Source organism: Oncorhynchus nerka, linkage group LG21 (assembly GCF_034236695.1).
Source record: "Oncorhynchus nerka isolate Pitt River linkage group LG21, Oner_Uvic_2.0, whole genome shotgun sequence".
NCBI classification, from domain to species: Eukaryota; Metazoa; Chordata; class Actinopteri; order Salmoniformes; family Salmonidae; genus Oncorhynchus; species Oncorhynchus nerka.
The window spans coordinates 6,426,134-6,438,068 of record NC_088416.1 but is presented as its reverse complement, the minus strand read 5'-3'; the positions used below and the strand labels follow the sequence as shown (position 1 = coordinate 6,438,068).

The 11,935-nt window shown below is 44.7% G+C and overlaps 1 protein-coding gene across 3 annotated transcripts in view; it reads left to right on the top strand.

The window, feature by feature from the left end:
- The window catches only part of LOC115103721 (rhomboid-related protein 3-like), a 55,462-nt gene extending 43,737 nt beyond the window's left edge, over positions 1–11,725 (top strand). For all 3 annotated transcript variants that reach the window (XM_029624610.2, XM_029624608.2, XM_065006225.1), the window contains 5 exons: positions 459–607; positions 5,303–5,415; positions 9,625–9,725; positions 10,856–10,916; positions 11,448–11,725. In XM_029624610.2, the coding sequence (XP_029480470.1) occupies positions 459–607; positions 5,303–5,415; positions 9,625–9,725; positions 10,856–10,916; positions 11,448–11,719 (696 nt within the window). In that variant the 3' untranslated portion in view covers positions 11,720–11,725. The remainder of the gene's footprint in view (positions 1–458; positions 608–5,302; positions 5,416–9,624; positions 9,726–10,855; positions 10,917–11,447) is intronic.
- The last annotated feature ends 210 nt before the right edge of the window (positions 11,726–11,935 follow it).

The following is an 11,935-nucleotide window of genomic DNA, read 5'->3' as shown; positions in this document are numbered from 1 at the left end:
AAGGTTCCGCTCATGGAGGGATAAATCCTAAATTCTACTTCAGTCAAATTTCCCTTTGTCATGCATGAATGTCAATCGGAGACTCTGTGAATATTCAACTGAAGTGTAAAGTTAGGATGTGCTTAGGTTCTTCAAACATCTCTGATGAGGGTTTGAGGCTGTAAAGCATTGGTTTTGATAACAAAGAGAACCTTATCGTTCAACTTTAGTTTGTCTTTCTTTTCTTCTAACGTGGTAGGACTGGGAGATGGCAACAGTAATCGTTTATCTTTTGCCCTTGGCGTCAACTCTCCATCGAGATAAGCCTTTGAAATCAGTCTAGACTACTGTGAAACTCTACATTCTTCATGGAGACAGCCTAAATATCTCTGTGAAAACTAAAACGTATCTCTTGGGCTCGTACCCAGGCTAGATCTTATATTCCTCTACAATAACTTCAAACCCCTCCCGTCATCTAGGTGGCAGTGTTCATGTACTATGGCCTGCAGTTGGACCGCTGGGTGCTGCAGGTGTCCAGTCCCCACTTCCTGAGGGGCCCACTGCCCTACCACCCCCAGCTACGGATTCAGGCCTGGAGATACCTCAGCTATGCCTTCATGCACGCAGGGTGGGTACCTAGCCAGATGGCCAGTCCGCCCCTGGGGAGGGCTGATCCGACTGTCCCAATATACACACTTGCATACTACTTAGTATATGGTCATGTATTGACCATGCATGCTAATGCGAAGTATGAATATTGGGACAGTCTGATCAGCCCTCCCCAGGGGCAGACTGGCCATCTGGCATTTTGGGCGAATGTCAGATGGGCTGGTCTGTTTTTAGCCCAGTCTGTCTAACTTGGGTTTTTGCACAAAATGATCATTATCTGGACAATGATGGGGGGCCTCAAGCGAAAAAAACATTTGGCCAGTGTGTTTGAAATGCTAGGGCCGATTTCTGGTCTCAGTCTGCCCCTGGCCCTCCTCAAATCCTAAACTCTGTAACGTGTGTCCATAAAGTCCTAGCTGTGCGTGTCACAGTCATATACAGTCCTACATAGCATTCGGAAAGTATTCAGACCTCTTGACTTTTTTGCAAATGTATTAAACATTTTAAAAACTATCACATTTACATAAGTACTCAGACTCTTTACTCAGTACTTTCTTGAAGCATCTTTGGCAGCGATTACAGCCTCGAGTTTTCTTGGGTATGATGCTGAAAGCTTGGCACACCTGTATTTGGGGAGTTTATCTTATTCTTCTCTGCAGATCCTCTCAAGCTCTGTCAGGTTGGATGGGGAGCGTCGCTGCCCAGCTATTTTCAGGTCTCTCCAGAGATGTTCGATCGGGTTCAAATCCGGGCTCTGGCTGGGCCACTCAAGGACATTCAGAGACTTGTCCCGAAGCCACTGCGGCGTTGTCTTGGCTGTGTGCTTAGAGCTGTTCTCCTGTTGGAAGGTGAACCTTCACCCCAGTCTGAGGTCCTGAGCTCTCTGGAGCAGGTTTTCATCAAGGGATCTCTCTGTACTTTACTCTGTTCAACTTTCCCTCGACCCTGCTCATGAAGGGGTACATCGTAAATTCTACTTCAGTCAAATTTCCCTTTGTCATGCATAAATGTCAATCGGAGACTAAGTGAATATTCAACTGAAGTGTAAAGTTAGGATGTGCTTAGGTTCTTCAAACATCTCTGATGAGGGTTTGAGGCTGTAAATCATTGGTTTTGATAACAAAGAGAACCTTATCGTTCAACTTTAGTTTGTCTTTCTTTTCTTCTAACGTGGTAGGACTGGGAGATAGCAACAGTATCGTTTATCTTTTGCCCTTGGCGTCAACTCTCCATCGAGATAAGCCTTTGAAATCAGTCTAAACTACTGTGAAACTCTACATTTTTATTTTTTATTTTTTATTTTACCTTTATTTTACTAGGCAAGTCAGTTAAGAACAAATTCTTATTTTCAATGACGGCCTAGGAACAGTGGGTTAACTGCCTGTTCAGGGGCAGAACGACAGATTTGTACCTTGTCAGCTCGGGGATTCGAACTTGCAACCTTGCGGTTACTAGTCCAACGCTCTAACCACTAGGCTACATTCTTCATGGAGACTAAATATCTCTGTGAAAACGAAAACGTATCTCTTAGGCTAGTACCCAGGCTAGATCTTATATAACTCTACAATAACTTCCCCTCCCGTCTCCCAGTTTGTGCCTCTGAAAAACATCCCTACAGCATGATTCTGCCACCACCATGCTTCACAGTAGGGATGGTGCCAGGTTTGCTCCAGATGTGACGCTTGGCATTCAGGCCAAAAAGTTCAATCTTGGATTGATCAGACCAGAGTCTTTTTTTCTCCATGGTCTGAGAGTCCTTTAGGTGCCTTTTTGGCAAACTCCAAGAGGGCTGTCATGTGCCATTTACTGAGGAGTGGCTTCTGTCTGGCCACTATACCATAAAGGCCTGATTGGTAGAGTGCTACAGAGATTGTTGTCCTTCTGGAAGGTTCTCCCATCTCCACAAAGGAACTCTGGAACTCTGTCAGAGTGACCATCGGGTTCTTTGTCACCTTCCTGACCAAGGCCCTTCTACCCCGATTGCTCAGTTTGGCCAGGTGGCCAGCTCTAGCAAGAGTCTTGGTGGTTCCAAACTTCTTTCATTTAAGAATGGAGACCACTGTGTTCTTGGGGACCTCCAATGCTACAGAAATGTTTTGGTACCCTTCCCCAGATCTGTGCCTCAACACAATCCTGTCTCCGAGCTCTATGGACAATTCCTTTGACCTCATGGCTTGGGTTTTGCTTTGACATCCACTGTCAACTGTGGGACCTTTATATAGACAGGTGTGTGCCTTTCCATATCATGTCCAATCAATTGAATTTACCACAGGTGGACTCCAATCAACTTGTAGAAACATTTCAAGGATGATCAATGGAAACAGGACACATCTGAGTTCAATTTCGAGTCTCACAGCAAATGGTCTGAATACTTTACCTTACTTTACTTTCATTATGCGGTATTGTGTGTAGATTAACGAGGGAGGAAAAACAATTGAATCCATTTTAGAATCGGGCTGTAACGTAACAAAATGGGGGAAAAGCCAAGGGGTCTGAATACTTTCCAAACGCACTGTATACTGTATATACATTGTCATATCTACTCTATGGCTCTCTAGAGCAGTGTTTTTCAATCTATTCCTGGATGTGTATGTGTGTATCAGCTGTCACCTTTCCAAATGATTGTGCTCCCACACACACCACATCTGCTTCCTCGTGAGAGCACATGGTCGAGGCAAGTCATTCATCACTAAACACACACACCTCTGAGAGAGGCGGAGGCTGCTGGGAATTTAACCAACTATTTAATGTCCCAAAGGTCTGGCTCTCTATCAGCAGTGTGTGCAGAAGAGGTTGTTCAGTGTTGTGACTGCTACACACACACACAATCCACGCATGTGTCCTTCATGCCCACAGGGCCTGTACTCAGCACTGACACGTGTGGGTGCCACAGCAGAATCCAAAACACAGGAGTTCTCTGAGTTCTCTCTCTCTCTCTCTCTCTCTCCCAGCTTAGTGGATGTACTTTAACCATCCCATTTATCCCATAGCAACGATAGCATGACAAAACCAGGCCAAAAACCCCCAGCGTGTTTCAGCCTCAGATATTATGAACACCCAAACAGAATCAAATCTACGAGTTGTTTTGTTGAAGCGTACAAGTGCCCTCTTGGTGTAGTGAGAGAACGAGAGAATCATTCTAGTTGACAATGAGACAAGGGCGATATTGATTGGCTTGTGGAGAAGCAAGGCCCTGTCCAAATTCACAAGGACGTTCCACTGGAGATTAAAAGGACTATTCATTTTCCAGTGCTAACCAGTCCCAGAGGGATGCTTCTACACACACACACACACACACACACACACACACACACACACGTTCCTATGAGAAGACATCCCGTTGTCTCTTAACAATGGCACAGACAAATACATGGATCACTGTCATTGTCTAGACGACCACAAAGGAAAACAAAGAATGCAATGCTGTTTTCACTGAGCTACTGTACAGTACACTCAATGCCAGCTTAAAGGTGGGAAAGTAAGTCAATTCCTGCTTTTACGTTGATGAAAACATAAGGAGTTAAGCAGACAAAACGTGATAAAACAGAGATGCGTTTCAAGTGGCTGGGAAATGTCTTTGTCTTTGGTCAAGGGTAATCTACTAAAGTTGTCCTAGACCGCCTAAAAACATAGCTGTAGGTTTAGTGGAATGTTGTCCTGTGCTGTTTGTGGGCTGATATGTGCATTCTGTTTGTGGTGTTGTCAATTGGAAGGGATCAGCAGTGTTGTTGACCCAGTGAAGGGATTACATTGTGGAGGGGTGTAATATGCCGGACTTATCACAGTCAGACATATCACTACACAGCCGGTCAGATAGATAGATAGATAGAGAGAGGAGGGACACTGTAAAAGCCTGGTAGGGATCCAGCACCATCGTTGGACTGAGAAGACAAAGCTAAAATCTCAGCCAATGATGACGCATCAAATGTGTCAACTGCCAGCACATGGCAGCAGGAGCCAAGCAAAATGCTGGATCAATACTGAGACATTGGTGTGTTCCCAGAATGTTGATGCACTAGAGCCAAAACCACTGCTGCAATACAGTTGGCCTAGTTCTGATGTTGTAGTAAAGCCTAGATGCTAACTCCTTTCCCTCCAGAAGCTTATTATCCACAGTCACCATTGGCCCTTAGTCATGTGTTGTTGTTGATAATGGCAGTATGAGCTGCTTCCTAGAGCTACTGTAAGTGTCCCCCCCAGGGGAGACTATTACAGTATGTTCACTGGATAATCAATATATGTTAAATGTCTTATATGCTCTGTGGGTACGATTATCTTTCAGCAACACATTGCCATCCCTCCATCCATCCATCTTTCCATCCATCACTTTCTTACGACCATCGGGTTGGCCTAATTTAATAATGAATTTAGACTGGTGTTCATTGATAGAGAGGTTACAGGGGGTTAGAGAGTATTCTGACATAGATTCAATTACTGTATGTCACTTACTCCCCTACAAACAGATTCTGAGAGCTATGCAGGCATCCAACATATAGAGGCTTTAAACAAGTATTCATGGAACGTCTCAGAGTAGGAGTGCTCATCTTGGATCAGGAGATTACATGAACGGGGGGGGGGTCTGATCCTATATCAGGCCTCCTACTTCCAGGTTAGAAACATTGCTCTACGGATCAAATAGATAATATGACCATGAACTGTATATGACGGTGGATGTGTCCTGTCGAACTGACGGCTGTGTGCCGTGTCCCAGCAGGATAGAACACCTGGGTCTGAACATGGCCATGCAGCTGCTGGTGGGAGTCCCTCTTGAGATGGTCCATGGAGCACTGAGGATAGGACTGGTCTACGTGTGTGGCGTACTGGCAGGTGAGTACTGGACTAGGGTACACACACAGACTGACGGATGGACACACACACACACACAGGGCGCAGGTGCACGCACACACACGCACACACACACACGCATATTCAACCCCCTGCTGTCAGGTTTCACCCCATTGTGTTTGGATAACAGTCATTCAGAAAACACATATGTCTGGGACAGATGGGCTTGTGTTCTGACAGGCTTTCTTGTTGTTCCCTCACCGGTCCAGAACAACAGAGAGAAGTGGAAGGGGATCATCTCAAAACACACTCCAGAGAGAGATAGAATGGGGAGGGAGGTAAAGGAGAGAACGCAAGGGAGAGCGAGAGAGAGAGACTTGTCCATGTTCAATAGGAGGCCCATGAATATTGAGAGAGCGAGCAAAGGGACCAAGCCTACTGGGATGCTATGCATCAGAGAGAGGAAGAGGACCAAGCCTACTGGGATGCTATGCATCAGAGAGAGGAAGAGGACCAAGCCTACTGGGATGCTATGCATCAGAGAGAGGAAGAGGCTTTGAAGGCAAATGTCATTGCTAGCTTCCTTGTGACATTAGCTGCTAATGTCATTTGAGCGCCCAGGGCTCCCCTCTCTCCCTCTCCCTCCTCTCTCCCCTGGCCCAGCACGACTTGGCTCAGTATAGCTCAGTGCTCACTAGATTACCATATGACCATGGGGTATGTTCTACACTGCGTGTTCATCATGCAGTGTACATGAGGAGTGGAGCGATAATCCAGCTTTAGTTTAAACTACCTCTAGAGCCAAACAAACATTATCAGGGATTTCTGCCTGCTGCCCTCTGGAAACTAAATGCTCAGGAAACATTTGGAGTGGAAATACTTGGATGAAGATTGTTGATGTTTGGGAGACGTGTGGGGATATTTAGCAAGGACATAACAGCCCTGTGGGTGGGTGGGAAGAAGCTGTAGAAGGGCAGGGTAAGGGATTGCCAGCAGAGTGTGTAATTGTGTACCTTTTTTTAACTAGGCAAGTCAATTAAGAACAAATGGTTATTTACAATGACAGCCTAACCCGGACGACGCTGGGCCAATTGTGCGCCGCCCTCCGGGACTCCCGATCACGGCCGGTTGTGATACAGCCCGGGATCGAATCAGGGTCTGCAGTGACGCCTCTAGCACTGTGATGCACTGCCTTAGACCCATTCTGTGTGTGTGTGTTTGTTTTACATAGGCATGTGTGTTTGTGGAGATAAATACTGTATATATGTATATCTGGTTGTGTATGAAGACGGGTGTGTACACAGAATACTTTTGCCCCCAGATAACACAGATAATGGTGGTACTGAGAGGGCCACTGTCCCCACGGGAACCTGCTGGTTAATTAGATATCGACCCACTGGAAGGATGTGTGTGTGTGTGGGAGTTTGTCTTCTGTGTTGTTTTGTCTGGATAAATGTTATGGTGGAGAGGAGTGCTCAGCTGTACCAACAGGGTCAGAGGTCAAAAGGGACTCAGGTGTCCAGGTAGAGGTCAATACTCAATATGGATTTTTAAGACTGTAATACAAATCAAATGTTATTTGTCACATGCGCCGAATACAACAGGTGTAGTACCCCTTACCGTGAAATACTTACTTACAAGACCTTAACCAACAATGCAGTTTTAAGAAAAATACCTCTAAAAATAATACATTTAAGTAACAAAGAATTAAAGAGCAGCAGTAAAATAACAATAGCGAGACAGGGGGTATACAGGGGGTGCCGGTACAGAGTCGATGTGCGGGGGCACCGGTTAGTCGAGGTAATATGTATATGTAGGTGGAGTTATTAAAGTGACTATGTATAGATAATAACAGAGTAGCAGCAGTGTAAAGGAGGGAGGGGGGCACCGGTTAGTCGAGGTAATATGTATATGTAGGTAGAGTTATTAAAGTGACTATGTATAGATAATAACAGAGTAGCAGCAGTGTAGAAGAGGGGAGGGGGGCAATGCAAATAGTCACTTACAGAGACTCTTGTTCGAACGCAGGCACAAACAACAAAAACACATATGTTTTACTATCCTTGTGGGGGCCTAAAATTGACTTCCATTCAAAATCCTATTTTCCTTAACCCCTAACTCCTAACCGTTACCCTAATTCCTACCCTACCCTATTTGTAACCCTAAACCTAACCCCTAAGCCTAAAATAGTTTTTGTCCTCGTGGAGCCGTCCAAATGTCCTCGTTTTACTACTTTTGGGGATTTCACACACACACACAGAGAGAGAGAGAGAAACACTCAATTACTACTTTCAGTATCTTTTTTATTTTTTTATTTCACCTTTATTTAACCAGGTAGGCTAGTTGACAACAAGTTCTCATTTAGGGGGTGTATAATTATCTGTGATAATTATAAGATGACTCTGAAGTTTTAAAGGACAGTCAGTGACTTTGAACTCTCTACCGGTCTCTGATGATGAGTAGCACTGATGCTGTGTAGTTAATGTGGCCAAACTTAGTATTCCCTCATTGGCAGCAGGATTCCTAGTTTGGTGTCCTAGTTTGGAGGTTTAACCAACAAACAAGATAGATGACACGTCAGTTTCTCACCCAACAACTGACCCAGAGGGCCTCCAGAGAGACTACAAAGGGAAGGAAGTCCTTTAGTGGGTGTGGGGGTTGTCACGGTGATAAAACAATAATATTATCAGAGATAATAGTGGTAATAGTGGTCTTCCCATCTGTCGACACACACACACACCTTGAGCAGAGGAACCAGGGCGGTGTGTGTTGTCTAACAGGTGCGTGTGTGTGTGTCTCTCCTTTTTGTGTGTATTTCTATATTTCTCGCTATCTCTGTGTTTGTTGCTGTGTGTTACTGTGTGGGTGTGTGTGTGTGTGTGTCTCAGGAAACATGTAATCATCTGCTTAGATCTCCATTCAGTGATTGATGCTTAAATACATTTTAATTACACACACATCTCCTCTGCTTTGATCTAAATGACACCTGGTAACAGCCCACTTCAGGAAGAGCACTAACTACTACAGCTAGTTCAGGTATTTCAGATAATACAGTACATTCATACTTTTCTAGTTAATTGATGTGATGTACTGTTAAACTTCTAAGAGATGGTGTGTGTGCGTGCGAGATATGTACATGCATGTGTATTTGCATGACCTCACATATGCAGTGGTGTACTTTACTATTTTTATTTTTAGCGCTGTGTGTGTGTGTGTGTGTGTGTGTGTGTGTGTGTGTGTGTGGGGGATGGCTGGGCTCACCCCTGGCTGTTTTCCTTCCAGTAATAGCAGCCTGATTGTGATGACTTATTATCGTATGGTGATTTAACCTTTTACTGCAGTGGGCTAAACCAGGGTCACACAGAGTGATTCTTGGTAGTCTTAAACAAATCTACTTTGAAACAAAAGTATACACCTCACACACATAGTTATGGGTTTAAAAAAAGAGAACACCTGTACCATGTCAGATATAGAGTTGATTGTATTACATTTTGAGTTTGTATCCCAGTATTACACTTTATATACATCCCAGAAGACTGAAATATAACAAAACCGTTTGAAATAGAAACACCGGATTTTCGACGTGATTTTTGAAATAACGTTGATAAATTCTGAAAAATATGAATAACATTCCACCTATGAGGCCGCTAGGTAATTTGACTGCAGGAAAGGGGTCTACTATAATGAAGCTCCCACAGAGCAGACTCTTCATGACAGCAGCCATACCTACACACGCACACACACAGTGGAGATCACAATCAGTTCTCTGTTGCTCTGGGCGTGTCTGTTGCTCTGGGCGTGTCTGTTGCTCTGGTTGTAATTACACCAATCAATGCCTGGTTGACTCTCCTGTGAATGCGGGTGAATAGGTGCCACCATGGTACCAGTGGTAAGCTCCATTCAGTGTAACACCAAGAATCTCCTAACCGACTGTGTTGATACGTATTATTCTTAAAATGGTCAATGGGGACTCATTGACCAATGTAAGCCTCTGTTTGTGCTTCAATACAATGACAAAAAACATCAGGAGTGACTGCGTTCATATACAGTATCTACTGTTTCTACCTGGGAATGCTATTTATTTGAAGCTGCTCATTGAATCAATTATCATTATTCGAAGCTGCTCTGAGATACATTATAGCGATGGATATGAATTTACATATTCAATATGAATTTGCTCTATTGATCCAGTGAATATGAAGTTGATTGATTATTTGATTGATTCTAACCTCTGATCTCTGACCCTGTCAGGCTCCCTGGCCGTGTCTGTCACTGATATGACTGCTCCGGTGGTGGGGTCGTCTGGAGGAGTCTACGCCCTGGTCTCAGCACACCTGGCCAACGTCGTCATGGTGTGTGTGTGTGTGTGCGTGTGTCAGTCAGAGCAGGAGCAGCCCTCTTGTCATGAGATGACTATCATGCTCAGACATACATCATGTGGCATCAAAGCAGGGCATTCTGGGGCCCAGCAGGTGCTCTGTCAGTCTATGGATTCCATACATTCCTGCCTTTCATCTTTCCCATTTACAAAGAGTGGAAAGGTGTTTCGACTATCTAGTGTTGAAAGTGTGGAATGTGTGTGTGCGTGTGTATGTTGCACGTGAGTGTGTGTGCACTGTGTAGTGTTAGAGTGTAATTAGATAATTGTCATATAACTTGATTTTCTCCCATTCTGAGGCTACATGTAAATTCACCTTTGACCTTAGCTGTGCTCTGATTGATTCGATCCATGCATACTACCCTACAAAGTCATAACCTTAGAAGTAGGGGCCGATAAGGCCATACTGCTGTCTATATGATTGGATGGTCCCTGTCATCAAATATTTACACCGGTGGGCACTTTACAATCCTCAGTGGTCCTTCCTCCTCTCAGACAAATTTGATTTACTACAACAGCAAGAAAGGGGAGAAGATCAAGGGTCATCACATGATATCTGTGTTGACTCTGAAAGCTATCATGGAAAGGGAAAGATATGTTATTGTTGTAATCTATGTGTCACTCTGAATGTTGACAGTTCTGTAAGTCGCTTTGGATATAGGTGTCTTTGGATATAGGTGTCTTTGGATGTAGGTGTCTTTGGATGTAGGTGTCTTTGGATGTAGGTGTCTTTGGATATAGGTGTCTTTGGATATAGGTGTCTTTGGATATAGGTGTCTTTGGATATAGGTGTCTTTGGATGTAGGTGTCTTTGGATGTAGGTGTCTTTGGATGTAGGTGTCTTTGGATGTAGGTGTCTTTGGATGTAGGTGTCTTTGGATGTAGTTGTCTGTTACATTACTATCTTATGAAGGTAATGAAAGCGGCTTAGTGTCGTGGATCATTATTAATAGGGCCAGGAGTTTTTCCTGGTCAGGTTACATGGTCAGGGACAAACCCAGGTCCATCTAACATGGGAAAACTCCTGGCCTGAATCATAAACCCTTTTATCTTGCTCTCTCTCACTCCTTTTCTCATCAACTCACTCTGCTTCTCTCTCCCCAGAACTGGTCGGGTATGAAATGTCAGTTTAAGCTGTTCCGGATGGCCATGGCTCTGGTCTGCAGTAAGTCTGTCTAAACTCTGAAGTTTCTCTATATTCAAATCCTATCTGAGATAACCCAGTCAGTCCCTACACCACTGTGTGACTAGCCACAGCCTGCAGGTAACCAAAAGCAGCACACGGTTTATTTTGATCATTAAAAAACAAAGTCGCTAGAGGGACCTCCGGTCTTGCGTACTGTTACAATAACCTTGCTCTTGACCTAGTTAGTACCGTGGTGGATGTAGGTTAGGAGACAGGAAGGGCCCTGTGGCTAGCAATAGAAGCTTAGAAAGAACATACCCACTCATGTAAGATTAATGTGAGCGATGAGGACGGGTTTGTTGTGGTCTCAACCTTTTATAGTACATATCCAACTTCTTATTTTTCACTTTAGTATAAGCATACGCGTACAATTTGGCAAGTTACCGTGATTTGTAAGAGAGAAACACAGCAGCATTTACAATAAACTAAAAATGACAATATCACTTGTTCACTATGGAAACAGGACTATTACCAGCATTATGGTAACCCTTCTCTCTCCACCCCCGTCAGTGAGTGTGGAGTTCGGCCGTGCCGTGTGGCTGCGGTTCTACCCGCCGGCCTTCCCGCCCTGCCCCAACCCCAGCTTTGTGGCCCACCTGGGGGGTGTGATGGTGGGGCTCACCCTGGGGGTTGTAGTCCTCCAGAACTACGAGCAGCGTCTCCAAGAGCAGTCTCTCTTCTGGATCTTCTTCTCCGTCTACTTCCTCTTTGTCCTCTGTGCTGTCTTCTGGAACGTCTTCGCCTACAGCCTGCTGGACGTCCGGCTCCCCCCCACGCCGTGACCCCCCCACGCCGTGACCTCTCCCAGCCTGTGAGGGCAAACTGAGAGGGCCAACTACGTACCTCAGATCCAATGGAACATAACTATCTAGGTCCAAGACTTCAGAATTTGTATCTTCATTTTAGAGTACCGTATGGAACAGACTATGGCAGCATCTCCTCTTAAACCCAATGGTGCCTATGGCTGTAAGAAAGAGGTTATTATGACAGCTAGCTTC